This window comes from Ctenopharyngodon idella, chromosome 17 (genome assembly GCF_019924925.1).
Source record: "Ctenopharyngodon idella isolate HZGC_01 chromosome 17, HZGC01, whole genome shotgun sequence".
Taxonomy (NCBI): domain Eukaryota; kingdom Metazoa; phylum Chordata; class Actinopteri; order Cypriniformes; family Xenocyprididae; genus Ctenopharyngodon; species Ctenopharyngodon idella.
In genome coordinates, this window is record NC_067236.1 from 15,496,020 (window position 1) to 15,520,068 (window position 24,049).

Sequence of the window (24,049 nt, forward strand, 5' to 3'; positions counted from 1 at the left end):
GCAGCTATTTCATGACATAGACTGTGTGTTTTTATGGAGGAATCGCATCTAACCTTACCCTAGAGTTGGTTCACCCTCTGCCTATGATGTTGATTATGGAGACATACAAAATGTGAAGGGTTCGTGGGGGCTCCAGGAAGACGGTTGGGAGATCAAGGCAAATATGTTCCTGAAAAGCCACAGTAGGGACAGCCTCTATGCAATCTTCTAACAATGAAGGCATTGTTGATCTAGGGTCAAGCCAAGATGTGGCCAAGACTGAAAAATGTCTTGCTGAGCTCTCCTGCCCATTCTATATCCCTAAAAGGAGTGTCTGCAAGCAAGTATGGGCTACTTCAGAAATGATGATGTGTGGAGACCACTGGCATATTGTAAGCATAGCACACAGCTCAGTGGGGAACTGCTGATCTCATGCTATTACCCTGCTGACCATGAGAGAAAACAGCAGTTGATCTTTGTAAACAATAAATGCCATTACTTTGTAGTATCAGATTAAATGCTATTCTAGATACACAGATAATCCTGCCACTCATCTTCTCAGCAGCCAGGCGATTGAAAATCTATGACTGAGCTTATGTTTACCAAATTTGAGTGCTCTATGTATATATGTCAGTCAGAGTGGACGACCAAAATGTCTGGACCTCACCAGGAAGAGTTCAGGGTCCTACTTCCACACCAAAGTCCTATGTGAAGATTCTGGAAGAGACACTTGAATTTGATATATCATTTATATATTCCATTTTCTCTGAATATGAGCACACTGTAGTCGAGTTAAATCCAGCCCATTTTTGGTCATAGCAAAATTTTTGACTAAATTAGTTACTCCGTTTTACATTTGTACAGTGAATAATAGCTGACAATTCTGTCATCATATGGGCCACAAACCTGTATGCATGAGTCTGCACCGCCATCTAGTGGCATCATATAAAACCACCATGTTAGGTAGAACGCAGCACAATCTCAATCAATCAGGTAGTTCTTTATGGCAATTAGCAAACGTCCAAAAGACTAGCTAGCTAGTTCAATTTTCTGTTTATAAATTTTGGATTTTTTTTATTGGGTAGAAAGACATTTTTTTTGTCACATACCTGTCGGACAGTAGATGTTTACTAATTCTGTGACGGTGAACACTTAAAAGTTGAAAACCACTTGAATGCCAGTTCAACTAAAAGAAAACAGCCCTGGACCAGCCTACCAGTATTATGAATAAATGACCAAACGATTTGAGTCCATCAGTGAAAAGAATCGGTTCAAAAGAACGAGTCGCGAATCAGACGTCACGTGACGTATAATGCTGTGTTCAGTAAAAAACATGGCGACTGAGGAGGATTCGGAACATTATTTTGTTAGAGAAATAGAAAAGAATGACGGGTCTGTTTTAAAAATGTATCAGTGCAGCAAAGGGGACGTGGGTTGTGTAGTATGGGACGCTGCTATTGTCCTGTCAAAATACCTCGAAACGGAACAATTTTGCAGTATTCAGTCTGGTATTAGTAAGTGGTTCTCCAAGAACATTATTGAACTGGGCGCAGGAACAGGAGTAGTTGGTCTCGTGGCTGCAACTCTGGGGTGAGTTATGAATGCTGTTCCATATGAAGAAAATGTATTTATTATATACTGAAAGTTGTAGGATCTTTATTAACGATTCTTTGTTCTGATAATAAGTATTATCCACAAATATTGTTCAATTACAAGTATTGTGGCTGGTTTTCAACCTAAGTAATGTGCACCCTTAGGGCAAATGTTACAGTGACAGATCTAGAAGACCTGCAGCCTCTCCTTAAGCTGAACATTGAGAAAAATCAGCAACTCATCCATACGGGCTCAATCACAGCCAAGGTACTGAAATGGTTTGTACTACATTTCATCCTACAGGATCTTTTTGGGAGGGGTGTGTTTCCATCCTTAGCTATGAAACCTATTTATTCATTACATTCAAGGTTCACTAAATAAAAGTTTTACAACTAAGTAAATTAATACACTCTTTAAACTTTACTTAAAGCCTTTATGTATAATGCATTATAAAAGTATTTTAAAGGGTTAGTTCGCCCAAAAATGAAAATTATGTCATTTATTACTCACCCTCATGTCGTTCCACACCCGTAAGACCTTCGTTCATCTTCGGAACACATATTAAAATATTTTTGATGAAATCCAGTGGCTCAGTGAGGCCTCCATTGCCAGCAATGTCACCAAACTTCTCAAGATCCAGAAAGGTACTCGAAACACATTTAAAACAGTTCATGTGACTGCAGTGGTTCTACCTTAATATAAAGCGACGAGAATACTTTTTGTGCACCAAAAAAACAAAATAAGGACTTTTCAACAATATCTAGCGATGGCCGATTTCAAAACACTGCTTCAAAGCTTTACGAATCTTTTGTTTCGAATCAGTTGTTCGGAGCGCCAAAGTCACGTGATTTCAGCAGTTGGCAGTTTGATACGCGATCCAAATCACTGATTCGAAACAAAAGATTCATAAAGCTTTGAAGCAGTGTTTTGAAATCGGCCATCACTAGATATTGTTGAAAAGTCTTTATTTTGTTTTTTTTTGTGCACAAAAAGTATTCTCGTCGCTTTATAATATTAAGGTAGAACAACTGTACTCACATGAACTGTTTTAAATATGTCTTGAGTACCTATCTGGATCTTGAGAGGTTCGGTGACATTGCTGGCAATAGAGGCCTCACTGAGCCATTGGATTTCATCAAAAATATCTTAATTTGTGTTCCGAAGATGAACGAAGGTCTTACGGGTGTAGAACAACATGAGAGTGAGTAATAAATTACATTATTTTCATTTTCGGGTGAACTAACCCTTTAATGCATTAAAGATATCATGTAATGTACCTTAAATGTATTGTATGATCTTATGAATAATTGTAAACAGTTATAATATACCTTTAGACAGTATAATGCATTAAAACACAACAAACAACCAATTTCAGATGTAACAAGGAATCTGTGAATATTATAATGCATTTTAACTTTGGTTACAATTATTTATGAAAAGATATGATGCATTATAAAGTACATTATGAATACCTTTACGATGCATTATACATAAAGGCTTTAAGTAAAGTGTTACCAAAGTTTTCTTTCAAATAAAGTGGGTTGCCCCCACATGATAGTCACCGTGACCACATGACCATAGTGCACTCAAAATTGAAAATTCTGTGATCATTTATTCACCCTTATGTAATTCCAAACCTTAATGACTTTCTTTCAATGGTGGAACACAAAAATAATTTGAAAAATGTCTTTTTTTTTATCCTTACAATGAAAGGTTTTCATCTCATTAAAATGACTAATGAAACTTTCTTTTCCTTATTTTCCTTTTAAAAGGGGAGGAAACGTTGAAGATTTTCTACCTCATCCTGATTATATTCTGATGGCTGATTGTATCTACTATGAGCAGGTACTGTAAGAATGAATATTGCACAATAATATATTTCTTTTTTTCCCTTTTTCTTTCTTTTTTTTTTTTTTTTTTTACATCCAAAACTTTTGTTAGTACCATACAGCAATAGTTAGCTTTGCAGTCCAGAATAGTTAACAGTACTAGGTTTAATAGCCTCTGTGTTTTATATTCCACAGTCTGTGGAGCCACTAGTGGAGACTCTGAAACTCTTGGCTGGACCAGAGACCTGCATCATCTGTTGCTATGAGCAGCGCACTGTTGGTGTCAATCCTGAGATAGAGAAGAGATTCTTTGAGGTGAGAGAAATAAACCATAAAACCTTATATTACACCTATACATTGTCATATTTAGTGGCACACTATAATGAGAGTGGATTAGATCAGTAGATTATATATATTAAAGTGGACCTATTATGCTCCTTTTTATGTAATCTAAGTCTTAGGTGTCCTGAGAATGTGTCAGAAGTTTTAGCTCAAAATACCCCACAGATAATTTATTTTACCATTCCCAAAATGCCACTTTTTGGGTGGAAGCAAAAACAAACTGTTTTTGACTGTGTATCTTTAAATGCAAATGAGCTGCTGCTCCCCGCCCCCCTTTCCAGAAGAGGGCTGTGCCTTTACGGCTTGTGTCTCAGATATTTTGGCAACAACAAAACAGGAGTAACGGTATGGGGCCCTTTCCACAGAAAGCGTTTTTGCATTCCAGTGCACTGCTTTTCCATTATTTTCTATGTAAACCTGCGCTAGACAGACCTTGCTTTTTTTTCTCACATATGGGGCCATTCACACACAACAGGTCTTTGGAGTAGGTGGATTTTGACTATTATAGACTGGTTGTTTATACACTGCCAACACATTTATGTTCAAACACCATGTTTTTGCATATAGGTCGCCTTTAAATGCATGAATAAAAAGTCAAATAAATTTCTTGTCAAGCTAAATCTGCTATTGTCTTATTCCTCATCTAATACACTGTTTCATAGCTACTTCTGCAAGAGTTCCAGTCAGAGGAGATCCCACCTGAGAAACAAGACCCCGAGTTCAATAGTCCTGACATTCACATTCTCCACCTGCGACGAAGAGTTGACTGAATGCCATTTACGAGGATGTGTTGTGTATGTTTGTGTTTCAATAGACTGCATTGTTTGAATCTATACTATATAAAAAAAAAAAATTTTAAGTGCATTTTATGTGGTCTGGAAGTTTGGCCTTAATGTGAGCCTAAGTGTGTTTTCAGACAAACAAGTTTAAAGTGAATGGTTTTGCATGTGCATTGTGCACTGTTAAACTGGCAATAAATCTCAGGTGTGTGTTTTTTTACACACCAATTCAGAGAATGTTATACTGAGTGTGATTTATAATAACTAAATATAAGGAAGTTGCCCAAATACTAATAATTATGATTGTTCAAAGGATTCTACTTCAGACCACTTGATCTTAACTGGTGTCCCCTCTTCTAAACCAAATATGAACTAAATAAACTAGATATTTATTTAAAATAATGCATGGACTGGATTTAGTGGTTTATGGGCTCATATAAAGTCTCCAGTGGGAACATGATTGAGAATTGAATTTCTTTATTAATTCTTTGTTATACAAACAACATTAATTGTTTTACTAACATTCTGTGTCCAGAGTTAAAGGTAGGGTAGGCTTTTTATAAACACTTTTTGTTATACTTGTTGAAAATCTCTTCACATGACAGGGGTTTTCAAGGTAAGTCTGCACAGAATTAAATGTCAGATCACAGTGCCATCAGATTACATTTCATAGCTTTTAAAAGTCCTTTTCTTTATGGGGTCAGATGTCTTCTAGTCTATGTTCTAATACAATTATTAAGCTTCAGTATCAATCCATACATTCTCATACCCATTTGTAAACTGATGTATTTTGTTATAGCAATTTTATATGTTTGCTCTATATAAGCAGGAGTATGATATAGCTGTATACAAGCATGGCTGTGATTTGGCCCATAGACACAAGGCCACATGTTTGTCTCATAATTGCAAGTGTTAAGCACCACTGTGTCTTATCAATTTGGGGACATACTTGGCCATGACCTGAAGTGGAAGCCCAGTTAAAATAGGATGCTTTTTAACTTACCCCAAGTTAATTCTTCCTAAACTTTTTTTTTTTTTTTTTTTTTTTGTATTTGGGTGGTCTTTGGGTTTTACTACAGGCTGTTACATGTGACTAGCATTGACTAGCAACAGCCCTTGGCCACCAGTGGCCCGACTCGCCCCCTTTCCCCCAAACACCAAGTTTGTATATCCACTCTTCCCACTGAACACTAGCGGATTCTACCAACCATAGGGGTCGATTAACACCCATGACAAGAAATACACCTTTATAAAGCAACAGTGTTATCAGATACACATGTCAACATGTACACATAATCATAAATATTATCTTTGATCAAATATAAACCATACACATTACAAATAAGACAATGGCCATTTCAAAACATTCAAATCAATCTCTGTCCCAGTAAATGGTATAACCACTAATTAAGAGTAATTGGTGATATTCACGTCATCATGATGCTCCCAAACACAGGACCAGACAGGTAAGTTAGACCATGAAATGTATTAAACAATAAACATGTACAAAATAAAAGAAATATGCTACCTTCCTAAGTCTCTGTTCACTTCTTGTACTCAGCTACAAAACAATTTGAACACTAGAAATTGACGTTTTCTCTATTCCCACATCATAATCATAATATAACCAATAAATAAATACACAATAACACTGAACTGATGTTCACGTGATGATTACCTACGTGTTCATCATCACAAGAATTAACATTAGTTTAACGCTCATTTTTTTCATTTGAAGTCACCATAATGGTGATTGGTGTTTCCATTAGTTGGGCTCTTAACTCTTATGTTTGTCTTCTCTGGCTGTTGTGACAGTGTGTTTGTCAAACACATTTGCAGTAGCAAAGAAAGCTGAAATATGATCAGATGATAATTTTTAGCTATTGATGGTTTTGTAATCATCCTGAATCACTGATGTCATTTGAATGTAATAATTGTGTTGTGCCATTAATACACTTGAATTACAAACCCTGTTTTACTGCAACATGAGATCACACTGTATTGCTGAGATCCGTTAGAAGTAGTTGACTGTTTCCTGTTCATTTTTTTTTATCTATGACAAGCACAGATATGATCAATCAGCGTATGAATCTCAACAATGGTGACAACAAAATATTCAGACAATCAGATCAACTCTGGACATTAAAAAAAAGCTAATAAAAGAACAAAAAGCAGCAAAAAATAAAAGCAAATAGAGAAAATAATAGGACAAATAATAGGACAATTCAGCAGCATAATTTATGCATGCTGGGAGTTTTGTACTGTTGTTCCCAGCATGCACTGCTGCATGACACTTTTGATTGTCACCTGTGTTGAGATGTCTTGATGTCTTTGTGTATCATCTTAGAAATTTTTTTTTTATGTGTGTTTTTGTTCCATTATAAGATTTTAGTGATGGTCAGTTTTGTTCCTTTAGGAGATCTCAAAAGCAGTCAGTTTCATTCCTTTACAAGATCTCAATGACTATCAGTTTTGTTTTATAATGAGATTTCAACGATAGTTGGGTTTGTTCTTTTGCAAGATCTCAATGAGAGTTGGTTTTGTTCCTTTAAGATATTTAAATAATGACTTTTTTTCCCTTTACGAGATTTCAAAGACGGTCAGTTTTGTTCCATTCTAAGATTTCAATGACAATCGATTTTGTTCCTTTATGATATTTAATAATGACCTATTTTTCCCTTTACGAGATTTCAATGCCACTTGGTTTTGTTTCCTAATAAGATTTTAATGACAGTTGGTTTGTTCCGTCACGAGATTTCAATGATGGTTGGTTTTGTTCCGTTAAGAGATTTAAATAATGGCAGTTTTGTTTTTGTTTTGATTTCAATGCCACTTGGTTTTGTTTTCTAACAAGATTTTAATGACGGATCGGCTTTGTTTATTAATGAGATTTAATGAAATGTTTTGTTCTTTCACAAGATTTTAATGACAGCTGATTTTTTTTCCATTACAAGATTTCAAAGGTGGTCGGTTTTATTCGGTTATGAGATTTCAATGATGGTCTGTTTTGTTCCTTTACGAGATTTCAATGACGGTCTGTTTTGTTTTGTTATAAGTTCAATGATGGTTGGTTTTCTTTCTTTACGAAATGTCAATAATGGCTGATTTTGGTCCTTTACTAGATCTCAATGACAGTCAGTTTTGTTCCTTTACAAGATTTCAATGTTTGACGGTTTTGTTTTGTTATGAGATTTCAATGACAGTTGGTTTGGTTTCGTTTTGAGATGTAAATGACGGTCGGTTTTGTTCCTTTATGCCAGGGTTCCCAAACACATTCCTGGAGCCTCCCCAACACTGCACATTTTGCATGTCTCCTTTGTCTGACACACCCATTTCAGGTCTTGGAGTCTCGACTAATCTGAATCAGGTGTGTTTGATTAAGGAGACATGGAAAACATGCAGTGTTGGGGAGGCTCCAGGAATGTGTATGGGAACCCCTACTTTATGAGATTTTAATGACAGTCGGTTTTCATTGTCAGTCAGTCAAATTTCCATTTGTTCAGTTATGAGATCTCAATATGGTATGTTTTGTTATTTTACAAGATTTTAATGACAGTTGGTTTTGTTCCATTACAAGATTTCAAAGACGGTCGGTTTTGTTCCATTTTAAGATTTCAATGACAGTCGGTTTTGTTTCTTTATGAGATTTAATGGCATATTTTTTTTTCCATGACGAGATTTCAATGCCACTTGGTTTTGTTTTCTAATGAGATTTTTCCTTTTTCTTTTACAAGACAGTCGTTTTTTTCCGTTATGAGATTTCAATAAAGGTCAGTTTTATTTGGTTATGAGATTTTAATGACGTCTGTTTTGTTCGGGTACGAGATTTCAATGACGGAAGGTTTTGTTTCATTACGAGATTTCAATGATGGTCGGTTTTGTTCCTTTAGGAGATCTCAATAGCAGACAGTTTTGTTCCTTTACAAGATCTCAATGACTGTCAGTTTCGTTTAGTTACGAGATTTCAATGACGGTCGGTTTCGTTTCGTTTTGAGATTTTAGTGACGGTCAGTTTTGTTTCATTACAAGATTTAAATGACGGTCGGTTTTGTTCTTTTACGAGATTTTAATGACAGTCGCTTTTCATTGTCAGTCAGTCAAATTTTTATTTGTTCAGTTACGAGATCTCAATATGGCATGTTTTGTTCTTTTACGAGATTTTAACTAGTTGGTTTTGTTCCATTATGAGATTTTAATGACGGTCAGTTCTGCTGGGTTACGCGATTTCAAAGACGGTCGTTTTTGTATTTATTTCAACAAATGACAACCAAAATCAAACCCATAGAAGCTTGTGAACAGTTTTGAAGTGGCTGAGTGCAAGTTATAGTCATTCACAAGCCGATCGAGTGAGAGTCATACTCGCAAATGTAATTATTACACAAAAACAAAATACAAAACTTTCAAAAACACTCAGCAATGTGATTTTTTTTTTTTTTTTGAGTGATAGGGAGTGGGTTTAATCAGTAACATTATTAGATTTGATATACGGCGTCTTCCCATCACCTCCTCAGCAGTTTCCTTGTGTTTTTATATGTAGAAAAGGCGAAAATTGTATTACACCGTCCAGTTTTTTCCCTGAACGATGATGTGAGCTCCTGTTGCAATTCTCGATTCAGCATAAATGACCTACAAAATCAAAAATACTGCCCTTAACGTCACTAGTAGAAAGGCAGTGCGATATAAAAAAAAAACCAGACCTGAACGCGGCGTGACGGCAGCTTCTCTATATCTACCTCCACGATGGCAGTCAAGTCTTTCAATTCAGTATAAAAATCGCTCATCTTCATAACATAAGGTTCACGTCCAAAATATGTTGTGATTTTCGGTTTATACCTTTCTAAAACAGCACAGTACGGACTTTTCCCCATCTCTTCCATTCTAATTTTCACTGCTTGCCCTCCACATTAATTTCGCGCGTCACCAGAACCACGTGATTGCAAACAACCTATTGGCCCACTTTTTAGTGCATAAAAAAGTATAATTAAGTACTTTTATAATTGCAGCACATTTTTAGTTTATAAAAGTACACTTTGAAGTATACTCAGTAAACCACTAGTTTAGTAGTTTTATACTGCAAGTATACTTGTAAGTTGCCAGCCAGCGGCAGCATTTTTGATCATTTTCACAAAACTTTCAGAATATTTTGTTGTATGAATATCTGAACATACAATCATAGGCGTAATTTGCGGGTGGGACGGATGGGACATGTCCCCACCACTTTTTGAAACATCTCGCGGCATGGATACTAATACGAAAGAAACATCTCTAGATGATTAGCAATTCATTCGTTTGTGTTAAATAATAGGCGATCTGTCGCTGGGATGTGTTGTTTTTGAAATCATGCTGAGTGCTCGTTGCCGCTGTTATCAGTGGCTCAACAGTGTGCTCTTGGCGCTCGTGCACACTGCGCAGTCTTCACTCGGACGAGCGCTTCAATCTATGGCTAACGCCGTTGCGGCCAGAGACTCTATTCTTTCCAGTGAAATCACAAAACAAAATACACATAAACATGTCCCTGCTCTTGATATACAATCACTGATGAACATCTTTGGTTTTAATGAGAAAAAAATAAAGTAAATTATACGAGGGCGAATTAGATGCTGATCAAAAGTTTCTTTTAAAAAGCCTCTATATTTCATTTAGTAACATTAGGTAGTTTTGTAGTTTAGGTAGTCAGTAGTTATTTTTTACATGTGCCTAAGCAATGCTACTCTCTCTTATTTCTGCTGCGTCTCAGATCTGTACTCTTTCAGAAAATGTATAACAGCGCCTCCTACCGTGTAACAGTAAAAAATTCCGTCAGGAAGCATTGTGTCAAAAATGACGGAAAATTCCGTCAGTGGCCGGGAAAGAGTTGAGTAGATTATGATGAAGTAAATTATTATGTACACTTCCAGTGGACAACACAAAAATTCACATACTCAGAATTAGTAACATATATGTTTTCTTAATTGATTAGTTTATAAGACGATATGTAAAATTATATGAGTTTTTAAGGCCACTCAATCAAAAGAGTAAACACAACTACAAGCCTACTTAGAATCATTAATTATACTTTTATATCTCGATCAAAAGACTGAGTACAAGTATAGGCCAATATAGGCCTACTTAGACTTTTCTGTCAGTTCAAGTCAAATTATATTTAAGTGTAATTTTAGCCTAAGTATATTACTCAGAAGTACATATTTCTGAGAAATAGCCTACATAAAAAGTAAATTGAAAATATATGTTCTTATTTTTCAGTTTAAAAGAATAAATATACTAATACTTGAATAAACTTATTTTTTTAAGGTAAGTCTCAGGTGAGAACATGAGTGAGAATTGTGAAGAGATCAGTAGAGTTTCTGTATTTTCATGATCTTATACATAATTTTAACCATATTAAGGATAAGTCAGATGCAGTTTCTTTATTAATTCTTTATTATATAAACCTTAATTGGCTCAGCAACATTCTTAAAAAGATATTTGAAGTTCACACTGCTTTCAGCCCTCATTTACATATTCATTTTTTCAGAGTTAAGGCTATATATAGTGGAATTAATTGAACTGTTACGCAACTGCACAGGTAGGAGTAATTTGAAAGTCTGTTTCAGTTTACGCAACAGTGCCCCTGTGCAGTGACGTACTGTGCAAAACAAAACCTACACACAATACACTGCACCCTTCCTGAAAACATCATTTGGTCTGAGCACGGAATTCCAGAGCCTAGGGCAGAACAAAGAGAATAAGTCAAACCTACTAAAAGAAGACTGCTCATTTAGGTGAGTTGTTATCCTTGAAGGTAAAGTATATCATTTATATCTAAAAAATTTTAGTTTATGCACTAATTATATTGTAAGTCTCTGAATTGCTTAAGATATGTCTTCGAAAGGGGCAAGATTTCACTCCCAAACAGGTCTAACAAGCCTAGAGTCTCTTATCTCTTAGGTCTTTGAAAACACAACGTAGTATAGCATAGTGCTGTGTCATCTCACCGGTAACGGACTCCAGATGTGACACTTTTATCTGTTTTTCTTTGTATTTTTTTCCTAGAAGTCAGACTTTTACAACTGAAGAAATGCCTCCACCTCGTGTGAACAAAATACCCAAGAATGAACCGGCGACAAAACCCAAAATGGGCACTCTTGACGTCCCTTTGAATTTCTTGGATCAGGACTACAAGGAATTGCAGAAGATATGCATCACAAATAAAAAAAGATTTGTTGATGATAAGTTTCCTTCAGACAGCAGCTCCATTGACCCAAAGAAGAAACTTGGATTGGATATGCAACAAATCGAGTGGTTGAGGCCATCAGTAAGTTACCTGTATTGACTTTCCATCTTCAGACCTTCAGTAACTTTAAAGAAGAGTTCAAAGTATATAGCCATTATTGTTTGAACATATCTAAAAGAACTTGTTGAAAATAACCTGTCAACATCAATTGTTGCAAAATGTCTCTTAGGGCTTGTAAGAACAGGTTCATCTGTCACATTTCCCAGCATTTTTGATTTACAATTGTGGCAAGACATCTTAATTATTCCCAAATCCTCAGGGCAAATTTCATTGAATGATGTATTAATTTAATTAAATTCTCTCTTTAGAAAATAGTGGCAGACCCTCAACTCATTGTAAAGGGGGTTTCCAGGTTTGACTATTCCCAAGGATCTTATTTGGGTATGTTTATTTCTGTTTATTTACATACTCCAGTAGGCATTAGCTTTTGAATGATACTGCATAGCATGATAATGCCTTTTGTCAACTCAATAAAAGATCCATTTTGCTAATATTTATGCTTTCACCTTAGGAAACTGCTGGTTTCTTGCTTCAGTTGGAGCTTTAACCTTTCAGAAGGATGTCATGGACCAGGTCATGCCAGTTGACCAGTCATTTGGTGAAGATTATGCTGGGATATTTCACTTTAGAGTGAGTTTTTTGGCAAAATAACTTGAATACATTTTATGAAATCAAATGGATCAATCCTTAAGCCATCTGTCTTCTGCTTAATTCATTTAGTTCTGGAGATTTGGGAAATGGATTGACGTTGTCATTGATGACAAACTGCCAACAATCAATGGCGATCTCATTTTTGTTCATTCAAAAACATCTAATGAGTTTTGGCCTGCCTTGCTGGAGAAAGCTTATGCCAAGTAGGATTATTCTTAAAATGATTCTTCTTTCATCGTATAAAAGCATGTTTGCTTATTGAACATAAAAATATGATTGAAGTATAATTACAAGAGATTATGACCCTTTTTATGTTTTGTAAGAACCCTGATTTTGAAGTTGCCTTAACTGATGGAAGTATTTGACATTTTACATTGTCACAATGATTTTAATCATCAACAATTTGAGTAAACCCAAAGAATCATTCATTAAAGGCTTGTTGGTCCACTGTAGTATATATTTGAAATGTAGAATGACTTTTACAGGTTGTGTGGCTCCTATGCTGACATGCATGCTGGTCTTGTATCTGAGGCTCTGTTGGACTTCACTGGTGGCATTCACGTGTGCTTTGAACCAGCTAAAACTTCTATTGACTTGTGGAGCTTGATGGACCGTGCAGCCAAAGCAAAGGCTCTGATGGCCTGCGGTACATTTCAAGGGGTAAGCAGTGACCTCAGGCTTGTCCTTTCAGTTATCATTGAAGTATTTTGTTAGGTTTTGCATTAAAGAGTTCAATGTTCAATTAAATAGAAATTACTTTAGTGAACATTTTAACAATGTAGAGCATTAATTATACATGAAAGAATCTTTTCCTATTTCCTGATACATATTTCACCTGGCAGCATTATTGATACAGTATGTCTGTTTTTCATATCAGAAAACATCTGCCAACACAGTATTACCCAATGGCATTGTTCAAGGTCATGCATACACAGTGACGGGGGTTTTCAAGGTAAGTCTGCACAGAATCAAATGTCAGATCACTTATGGCAGAAATGATCAATTTCAATAAAATGCCCATTAGCACAATATGTGGCTTAAAAGAAAAGAAAACTAAAATGCATGTTTGAGCTGTCTTAACTGAAATTTGTCAGTGTCACTGTTTTGTCTCAAGATGCACATCAGTAATGTTTTTTCTAAGGCATGTTTATAAAAGCTACTTCAATGTCCTAATTGAACTAAGGCCTAATCCTGGCTTAATCTTAGCGTTGTCTATGAAACTGGGCCTTTGTGATTACTCTAGAGACCACATTATGGAGGTTGTGCTGTGGTGAAAAGCGCTATACAAATTAATGTGAAATGTGAAATGTCATTGCTTAGTGGAAAGCAAGAACAGTGCATTCCGTTCCAAGATGTAACTGCAAGTAAACTCACCAGGGTTGCTTTGATAATTCCAGTTATCATAAAACAAAACAAAAACACTTTAAGACATGTCAAAATCTAGTTGTCTAGCAATTTTCTGAATATGTTCACCATAGGAATATCACTATTTCCATTAGATCATTTCCAGCCCATTTTGTTTTAAAACCTCCTGCACTTTAACTTTGTGTTGCATTCCAAAGTAGTGTCCTCAAGGCTCTGTTCTGGGACCTGTCTTGACATGTAACCACCTGGGAATATTTTCAATAAGCATGAGGTGAACTATTTTCATAGTTACACCAATACTCAATTATTCTATATGAATGATAATCCATCAAATTTGACAGACTTCTAATATAAAAAGACAAGTGTTGGGGCACCCAATCCTGTTCCTGGAGATCTACCTTTCTGCAAAGTTCAACTCCAAGCCTGATCAAACACAACGAAACCAGCTCGGGATTACTTGATAATTACAGACAGGTGTGTTGGATCAGGGTTAGATCTGAACTCTGCAGGTAGGTGGTAGATCTCTAGGAACAGGATTGGGCGACCCTGAACTACAACATACTTGCTTTGTTCTTATGTTAACCGTTGTTGTAATTGTGTACGCCAGTATTTATTTACTAAATGCCTTCAGCCAGCATTCAGCCCCATATGCGCTCCACCCTTTGGCATGTCCTTTGCATACATTCCTGCATATCTCTTACGTCAAGCCTGGGATTTTGCAAGAGAAGTTTCTTGAAATAATGTTTGTGCTTTATGTAACTTAAAGAATTGTGTTTAGACACTTCAGTCCTGAAGTGAATAGGTTATTTCCCTGGTGAAATACCAATGGCATATTCTGTATTTACACTGTGGTGGTGACATAGGGGAGAGCGGGGCACAACCTAACGCTTTTTGACTTTCTCAGTTTGTGTAAATCTACTTAGGGTTCAGGAAATTTTTTTGGTTCCACATTAATTTCACACATGTCTGGTACAAATATGTGGCTTTGTTTCATTAATACAGTGTATACTTTTTTCTTTATTTACCCCGAAAGAAAGGAAGTGAAATGTGACAACATGCCCCATAGGTGGGACACATTGTAACACGTGATGGGGCATGTTGTAACATGACCATATGAGCTAAAAATTTTATCTGACTTAATTAAAAAACATACATGACAAACTAAAATATTTTGCCAATAAAAAACAATAATTATTTTTTTCATATAGCATTTTTTTTAGAAATTCAAATTTAAATAATTTTGTAGTTTGACAATGAACACTCTGCAAAACACAGCTATACAGCACTGGTCAAAACAATACATGCAAACAGATGAAGAAACCTATTCAGACATTCAGAAAAACACAGAGCTGAACAAAAACACTCCTCTCCCTGCACTCACAGCTCTCACAGAACACAAGACAAATAGACGAGACAGTACAAATGCTGAACATTTCTTGAAATAATATTTTCTGGATGTTCAGGTTCTTCCTCCCAGTCTTTATTCAACTTTTTTCCATGGTTTCTCAACAGAAATTCATAAAAGTTAATTATGCCAGTTGTATCGTAACTGTATAGAATAGTATAGTTCTAATAGCGGGGCACATTGTAACGCAGTGTTACAACGAACCCTATCTGCGCAACTGGAATTTAAACCTGGTTAGTGTCTTCTGCTAGTTAGTGAAGCATTAAAGAACTACCCAAACTGCTAAACAACAGATTGGAGTTTAAAATAATATCAGATTTGTCTAATTTTAAATAAAAACAAAAAATATAGATGAAATAATAGCTTAAGTAAGAAATTTACTTTTGCTATTGTTAAATAAATGTGATATCTTCCAAAAAGTGTGTAAGTATTTAAATCACGTGTGTTACAACTAACCCCGCGTTAGTTTGTGCCCCGTGCTCCCCTACCACTGAAGAAGTAAGCAGCTCACACTAAGGTTTTATAGACTTTTGAATTAAAAGTGTCATGTCACGTTGTATTTGACAGGTAACATGCCAAGGAAAACCAGTAAGGCTGGTGAGAGTGTTGAACCCTTGGGGAAAAGGCGAGTGGAACGGTGCCTGGAGTGACAAGTAAGAGTCATATGAAACAACAGGATCGCTAATCACAACACTGATCACAACACTGATCAACACTGAGTCAGTCTTTTGTAATAGACTATCCCTTTAAAAACAAAAGCCAGTGACATCATCTTCTGGGAAATGACATCATTGTTCTTTTGGTGGGGAACAAAGCACAAAAGCACAAACATCAATTAGCTTTAAAGAGTTGAAGAATTCTGATGTTTTGTGCTGTCACTTTAAAACATTCCAGCCTGTTGAAATGACAGAAATCTGTATGATAATATATAAAAAGATGGTTGAACAATCCTAAAATTGACACACACATCTAAGATACCTCTCAATCCACGAATCCCTGAGATACAATTGCTAATTTGGCAACCTGTTTAATTCTGTGCCATTAAAAATTCAGCTTTACCCTTGTAGAGAAATACTTAAAGGATTAGTTCACTTTCATTAGTTTACTCACCCTCAAGCCATCCTAGGTGTATTTGACTTTCTTCTTTCTGATGAACACAATCAGAGAAACATTAATAAGTATCCTGGCGCATCCGAGCTTTATAATGGCAGTGAGCGGGATCAACGAGTATGAGCTGAAGAAAGTGCTTCCATTCACATCTATCCATCATAAACATACTCCACACAGCTCCGGGGGGTTAACAGAGGCCTTCTAAAGCGAAGCGTTTTTGTAAAAAAAAAATATCCATATTATGAATCCTTCCATTTTATGAAGTAAAATATCTAGCTTCCGCCAGACTGCCTTCCGTACTCAAATTATGGAAAAAACGGAACTGGCGTCGCGTCAGTTAAGCTTTTTCCGTAAGTTGAATAGGGAAGGCGTAGGACGTAACGTAAGCTTTTTGAACTGCTAGAGTTTTACACTTTCTTCGTAACTTGAATACTGAAGGCGGTCTGGCGGAAGCTAGATATTTTACTTCATAACGTGTTAAATATGGATATTTATTTTACACAAATGCATTGCTTTGCTTCAGAAAGCCTTTATTAACCCCCCCGGAGCCGTGTGGAGTACGTTTATGATGGATGGATGCAGTTTCTTGAGCTTCATACTCGTTGGTTCTGTTCTCTGCCATTATAAAGCTTGGATGCGTCAGGATATTTATTAATATATCTCCGATTGTGTTAATCAGAAAGAAGAAAGTCATATACACCTAGAATGGCTTGAGGGCAAAGACTATATAATAACACAAGATGCGTCACTCGTATTGTTTTGAATGGGAGAAAACGCAACGAGCAATATGGCGGAATAAGTCCCGCCTTCTATATAAGAGACAATCGCCGATTGGTAAAGTCATCGCTTCACTGCAGCGGCCGTTAGAAGCTCCGGTTCCTATAGAAACAGTCAGACGCGCACCTCCGAATGGAGACACAAGAGACAAGCATTTAGGACTGTGCATGCGCATTAGCTTGATCCAGCCTGAAAAATACAGTTTTTTTGTCATGATTCGAGTGTTTAGAAACAACATTTTTGAGACAGTTGTTGTCAGATTTCAATGGTGATTTCAAATATGAAATTTAATTGAAAGCTTGGCAAACAGCTTTGGAGAATTTGATGTTACCCCATTCTAAGAGATAGGAACTGCACTTGAATGCTCGAGAGGTGTTTCAAAAATGGCTGCCGAGTGAAATGACTTGTTTTAAAGGGACTTTGCTTGTGGGTGAGTAAAGCTTGGGGTAATTTTCATTTGAAAGTGAACTAATCCTTCAAAAATAACAACAGAAGCATATACATTCAGTTCAAAAGGTACAATATATTTTTTCCTCTTTATTTGCTGCTGTTAGTTTCTTGGTTAACATAACCCCATGTAATATTTAATATATTCTTTTGCATAACTAGGTCATCGTTGTGGAACAAAGTGAGTGAGAAGGAGCGATCCATGTGTCGTTCTTTGGCCAATGACGGGGAGTTCTGGTGGGCATTAACTGTAGTTTCAGATATGATTTCTTGCTGCATTAATGAATCAAAAGATTTTAGTAACTCATATTTTACTGCAGGATGTCAATGGAGGACTTCTCCAAAAACTTCGAAGACACTGATATTTGCTGCCTCAGTCCTGATTTTCTGGACAATTCCTCTGAATGCAGCTGGACTTCCACATGCTACAATGACAGCTGGGTTGCTGGGACTACAGCTGGCGGCTGCCTCAATAATAAAGGTAGCTCATATATATATATAATGAGAGAAAGTGGCAAGTGATCTTTTTGTACAATTGCGTACTAGCATGTATGTTTTATTAATGGAAATATTAGATACAGCATGCAACATGAAATTATTAATCATGGATGATTAAATTTAATGTTCAACAAGTAAATACATTGTTGTGTTTTTTGGGCATCTTAACATTGGCCATATGGTGTGTGTGTGTAGTTCTTGTATATATGGTTTATGAGGACACAAATGTGTATAATAACATGGTTATTACAACGTAAACACTTCCTGTATCCAATTTTTTCTGTGATGGTTAGGTTTAGTGTAAGGGGATAGAATATACAGTTTGTACAGTATAAAAACTATTACGCCTTTGGAGAGTTCCCGTAAACCACATATACAAGTGTGTATGCACATATCTGCCTATACTGCATGTGCCACAAAGGTCTGATTCAATGGATGTCTTGTAGACTCTTTCTGGACAAACCCTCAGTTTCGGGTGAGGATTGAGGAGCTTGATAAGGCATGTGCTAGTGGCCAGTGCCCTGAAAACATACTGGTGTCCCTCATGCAGAACCATGAAAAAAGATACAGAAGTGAAGTTTCTAACTACTCCATTGGCTTTGGTGTTTATGCGGTCAGTATTAACAAAATAACTCACAGCAAATGTCACAGAATACAGTAACTTATTCCACTTATTAATGGTGTGCTATTCTATTTTCTTCTTTAACAGATACCACCAGAGGCAAGTGAAAATATAATTCAAGCTCAAAAGTGTTAAACTCTCTAACTACTTTTTTTTTTTTGCTTTGAAAATACATAAATTAGATGACATTTACAAAATTAACTGGTTGCTTGAATACCCATTTATATTTCATTCTCCTTTAGATGAAAGATGAGAAGCTCCCAGCCAAGTTCTTCTACCGCAAACGCCCGGTGGAAGATAGTGGGAACTACATCAATACAAGACATGTGATGAAATTCTTCAAGCTTGAACCAGGAGAGTATCTCATTGTACCATCCACTTTCAGTCCTAACGAGTGTGCAAAATTCAGGTTGTGTATCTACTCAAAGAGTGAATCCCATAAGAGAAACAAAAAACCTGAGATGACATATGTATGAGGTCATTATCGGTGACCTATCAGTGGGATTCCAGTTAAATGAAAACAAACAAACAAACAAAAAAAAAAACACTACTGCAATACTGACAGTTTCATATATCCAGTGCTATATACATTCCCCTGGGGCTTTTTTTGAGGTTTTACAAGCATTAATGTTTCCCTTGTACTGTTTATTTTATGTAATATCTGCATTTGTGAGCTGTGAATTTAATGTGTTATTAGTATATATACGTAATGTTACTTTTACAGGGTTACGGTTAACTCTGAAAACACATTCTGGAAATGTACACTACTAAAAAAATAAACCATTTTTTTCAAACAATTATTTTTCCATGTATTATTTCAAATGTCTGATTACAATTTTAATATTTGCTATGCTATAAGACTAGTTAGCTGCTTGTGCGGCTGCGTCGAGTTTTTACAGCTGAATTGCTCCAAATCCATAAAACTAGTTATTTATTGTATATTAGTGTTTTTTTTTCTAGTTTCTGGAGGAAGAAGTGAGGAGTCACTGTAGTGAACTTACACTGCAGTTACGGTTTCCTTACAGTAGAGGGCAGTAGTTCGCTAAAACTGACATCACAACACAGAAATGTGAGAGCATCGCCACAGAGCTGGTACTGAGATCCGTCTCTTGTGATCTTACAAGTGGTCAGCCGAGAAGTTTCTCTGTTTACACCAGTAACATGAGTTTTAAATGCGTCTCCTTTGGCTTTGACGGTTGACCAGGCCGGATTCGAGGAGGGAGAGTCTCTGGTTTTGTACCTAAATCATCGCTAAATCAAAGTGTTGCCGGGCGTCAGAGATTGACAGGTTGTTATCGTCTTCCTCGTAGCCCCTGCTGGTAGACGACATTAAAAAGTATTTAATTAATTAATCTGATTTCAAGTCACATATTAGTTTCAAGTATTTCATTATATTATGTGAACATTATAGGTTATTTTTGGTGGACGTGAAATTGGCATATTTACGATCACAAAACGTCTTGGGCCTTTTTTTTTTATATACTTGAATTTAGCTCTGTCCACTTTGGTCCGCCTCATATGGATCTTAATACCAGGTGTAAATGAGGTCTTAGAAGGACCAATAGAATTGAAAGAAACTACTTAAAAATTATTAAATTAAATTATTAATATTACACTATGTTACTTTTGGCCCTCTAGCGGTTAAAAAAATAGAACTGCATGCATTTTGTGGAAGAACAGTTTTGGCTCTGTGTGACTGTGTGGATGAATATGGTTCTTTCTCATAACTAAAAAACAGGAGAGATTATCTTACTGCTCGTAAACATTCACTACTAGGCTTAAGAGATATAACCACTTTAGATGGAAAGGATCTCAAGCTGGCTAGCTGAAGACATTACTGTAGTTTTACACCCATTATTAGACACGGTACTTCCTTGAAACTAAATAACAGTGCAGCGCTACAACAACTATAATGAAATGACTCTTCACAATAGATAATGCTTTACAATGAGCTCTGTTAGAGACCTACATATGGCAATTTATCTGTTTAATAAAATACCTTACCAGTTGAGTAATAAAAAATGCCATCTCCTCATCGCTTTTACATTTCAAATCCCTCAGTTCTTACCATCTCTGAAAAGCCAAGCCAATGTTCATTCTTATTTTGTAACGACCTCTGTCGCGTCCTTTTTTTGCCAGCAGACAACAGGTGATTCCCATGCAGTTCAAAATTTAGCTGCTCCATGCCAATCTTTCTCGCTTGTTGTGACCTATTCCACTCCCACAATATATTGTATTGTACTTTGAAGATTATTTATATTATTTGTTTATAGTTTAGATTATATATATATAGTTTAGTCAAACAGATAGCGTAAACCTGTGTTCAGTGGTGGACAGGATGTCATATGGAGGGTATATAAACACTGGGATAATGTTTTACGGATAATGCATGCATGGGCCTCTTACTACAATGACAACGTGTGAATGTTGACACAACACACAAAGCACAATGAGCCACTGCACGTGTACAGCATTTACTTGTTTTCTTTGTTTTAATGTCTTTCCTTTAGACATTAGTCATTTTAAGTAAATTTACTGACATATTTAATATAATTAATGTTTGGGTTTCTTTTAACTTTATTAGTTTCACAATCACTTACATTTTTCCAGAAAACTGAACTTGTCTTGATTACCCCTTTTTCTTGATGTCACTTTAGAAAGTTTGACCCTCAGATGGCCTCGGGTCATAATCTCAGTGACCTCCTGACCTCCTCAGCCAACACAAGCACAGGAAACAGAATCTGAAAGAGGACGTCCAGACTAACTTCATGAAGAAACAGGTAGGATAAATTCAACAGTGGTGCAGCTTTGTTGTGACACACAAACACCCACACAGAGGCGGCCTTTGCAGTTCGGAGGCCGTCGTAGGCCCCCATATGACGAAAAAAAAAAGAAAGACAAAAGCATTTTATGCAGTGCAACTGCAATTACTTTATTATCTGTTATATTTAGGGGTTCAAGTACATAGCGCTGAAACTCTATTGTAATTATTACAATTTCCAAGGATCAGCATTCTCCCCTAAAAGTTTGAGCAGCTATCAGACAAGGTTAACACAGGCCTCTGTTTGACTCACTGCCCAAGTGGCCTGTGAGAAATTCAAAAGAAAATGGCCACCGGGGGCGCCTTCACATTTTTCATGTGTTTAAAGGATTGTATATCATGCGATTTTTCGCACACACCCACAACATTCTTAACTTCCTCATTAGCTTCACATGGAATGTTACCATGACAAAGCTAGGCAGCGACAACAGGAATATCTTATTATTGCTATTAATATGATACAAATAAATGTACATTTATTATGACATGCTTTATGTGTGTGTGTGTTCCTGATCTGCTCTTAAATTTATAAGTTAAGCATTAAACACATTTCTTACCTATGAAACTTTTTAAAACTTAATATGAAATGCATGATGAAAATGTGTGTACTATATCACAACAAAACAAACCAACTTGAATTATTCTGTTTATACGTTAAGTCCAACTCTCTATATCTAGATTTAAAATGAATGACAAGGACTTGTCACCCTGAGTCACATGACCATAAACGATTAAATTACTTCCTTGAAGTGAGCATTGCATGTTACCTTCGCTAACAGACTTGTGTTGTTCAGTGATTCAGTTGTTCACTGATTCAGTTGTTTGTTTTTTCTTTGGAATGTTCCTACAAATGGTGTCCCCTTCCTGAAGTGCCCTTCAAGGGCTCAAAAACGCAGTTTGGACACCCACAGTGTCCCAAATCGGATGGTGCCCCTACCTGGATAGTTTACTTTTTCCAGTTAGAATCCAAAGTGCAGATCTTGCGTTGGAAGAGGATTCTGTTAGAACTACAAACATGAATAAGAAGTGTTAAGAAACTACAACCATGGCGGATGTGCGAGACCTACTATGTTTCTCTCTGATATGATAGGAAATTAAATTAAATTGAATCTCGAGGATTTTAACTGTAACAAGATGATTGACAGGGCAGTTTGAACTGTGACAGGATGCACATAACTAAGATATATGACGCATTAGAGACGGAAATGACGAAGTGGAATGTGCCAAAGCTGGCCTCACAAAAACAGTAGGCCTACATCATTTTAGGGCATATTATATGTAGGTGAATTGGGACGCAGAAACTGTCTTTATGAATGAGTTATTAAATAATTCAATAGAATGATTCTTTCATAAACGCAGATACATTCAGTAAAGAAATATTACTAGGACTGCTAGTTAATAGGATTGCTAGTGTTGCTCGGAGACGTGCAATGGCTCTACTATGGATAGTTTGGAATTAATTTCATTGTTGAAATAGAGCAAAAACAGACAATATATTCTATATATAAAATGTAAGTTACCTAATATTAACTTCTCGTTCATTTAACTGTTGTATAAAATCAATATGAAATTTGCAAATATGCAGATATTCCGGAAAACAGCTCTCTTACTCATGTGATATGGTTTAAATCGCTATATTCTTTATAAATATTAAAAACAACCATATCTTTAATTTTGTGGGCATTTTTTTATTAATTTTGGTGGCATTGGCAGGGGGCAGGGCTCTTTTTCAAGCGCAAGCAGAGACTACTTTTGTTACGAGGCCCGTTTCAGTTTATATTTAAATAAATTTTAATAAATATGTTTAAATATAAATAAAAGTAAACAAGTTTAAGCTATTAAATTTAAATGAGGTTCCTCTTAGTTGCATATAAGAATACATTTTAAAAATATAATGACAAGTTTTCTTTTAATATTGTTTTTTTAAATGCCGCTTTTGGTTATGTGTTGGTTTTATAGAAATTGCATCATAAAAAATAAATAAATGAATAAATCTGATTTCACCATCATATCCATTTTTGGGATTAGCCTTCTAAATCACTTCAGAATTTGACCGGTCAGCCCTCGGGCTCTCACTGCTGGACATCAGCTGTTAATAACTGTGCACCCTGCAGAGGACTGTCAGGTCATAGAGTTTGCTGAGGTTAAACCCCATTAATAGCCCAAGTGGAGCCATCTGTGCTGTCACCGCAACTCGTTCTCAGGTTTTAGTGCTTTTGTGGCATCTACAGACACTGGAAAATCATATTTACAGAAAACCATATTTAATGCTGGTCAAACCATGTTCTCTCTTATATCTCATCACATTCTGCAACACATGCACCCACAAAATACTGCAAATTCATAAAACAATGAATAAGAACCATATATATATATAAAAAATTATAAATAAATAAATACCGTTATGGATGAGTATCCACCTCTTTCCAAGTAAAACCATTTATATGAAGTAAACCCCTTATGCTTTTCTTCAAGGCAACCAACAGATGGCGCTGTACAGGCAACAGTAGCGCACTTGCAACTTGAGAATGAGCCTGCATGTTTTCTGAATTAGGCTA

General features: G+C 36.1%; 2 protein-coding genes and 1 long non-coding RNA gene across 3 annotated transcripts; 2 read left to right on the top strand and 1 right to left on the bottom strand.

Moving 5' to 3' along the window:
• Positions 1–1,271: 1,271 nt before the first annotated feature.
• On the top strand, positions 1,272–4,982 carry vcpkmt (valosin containing protein lysine (K) methyltransferase). Its single transcript, XM_051867708.1, has 5 exons — positions 1,272–1,569; positions 1,737–1,850; positions 3,345–3,417; positions 3,597–3,716; positions 4,406–4,982. Exons 1-5 carry the CDS (start codon positions 1,292–1,294, stop codon positions 4,511–4,513), a joined length of 693 nt encoding a protein of 230 aa, XP_051723668.1. The 5' UTR covers positions 1,272–1,291; the 3' UTR covers positions 4,514–4,982.
• Positions 4,983–11,121: 6,139 nt separating this feature from the next.
• On the top strand, positions 11,122–19,467 carry LOC127498408 (calpain-1 catalytic subunit-like). Its single transcript, XM_051867715.1, has 13 exons — positions 11,122–11,283; positions 11,555–11,816; positions 12,104–12,176; positions 12,307–12,425; positions 12,516–12,649; positions 12,932–13,106; positions 13,324–13,398; positions 15,784–15,869; positions 17,713–17,787; positions 17,871–18,031; positions 18,495–18,661; positions 18,758–18,769; positions 18,913–19,467. Exons 2-13 carry the CDS (start codon positions 11,580–11,582, stop codon positions 19,144–19,146), a joined length of 1,548 nt encoding a protein of 515 aa, XP_051723675.1. The 5' UTR covers positions 11,122–11,283; positions 11,555–11,579; the 3' UTR covers positions 19,147–19,467.
• Positions 19,142–23,735, bottom strand: LOC127498413 (uncharacterized). Its single transcript, XR_007925878.1, has 2 exons — positions 21,271–23,735; positions 19,142–19,986 (listed from the first exon to the last, which is right to left on the bottom strand). It is a non-coding gene; the product is annotated as an uncharacterized LOC127498413 (long non-coding RNA).
• Between the last annotated feature and the right edge of the window lie 314 nt (positions 23,736–24,049).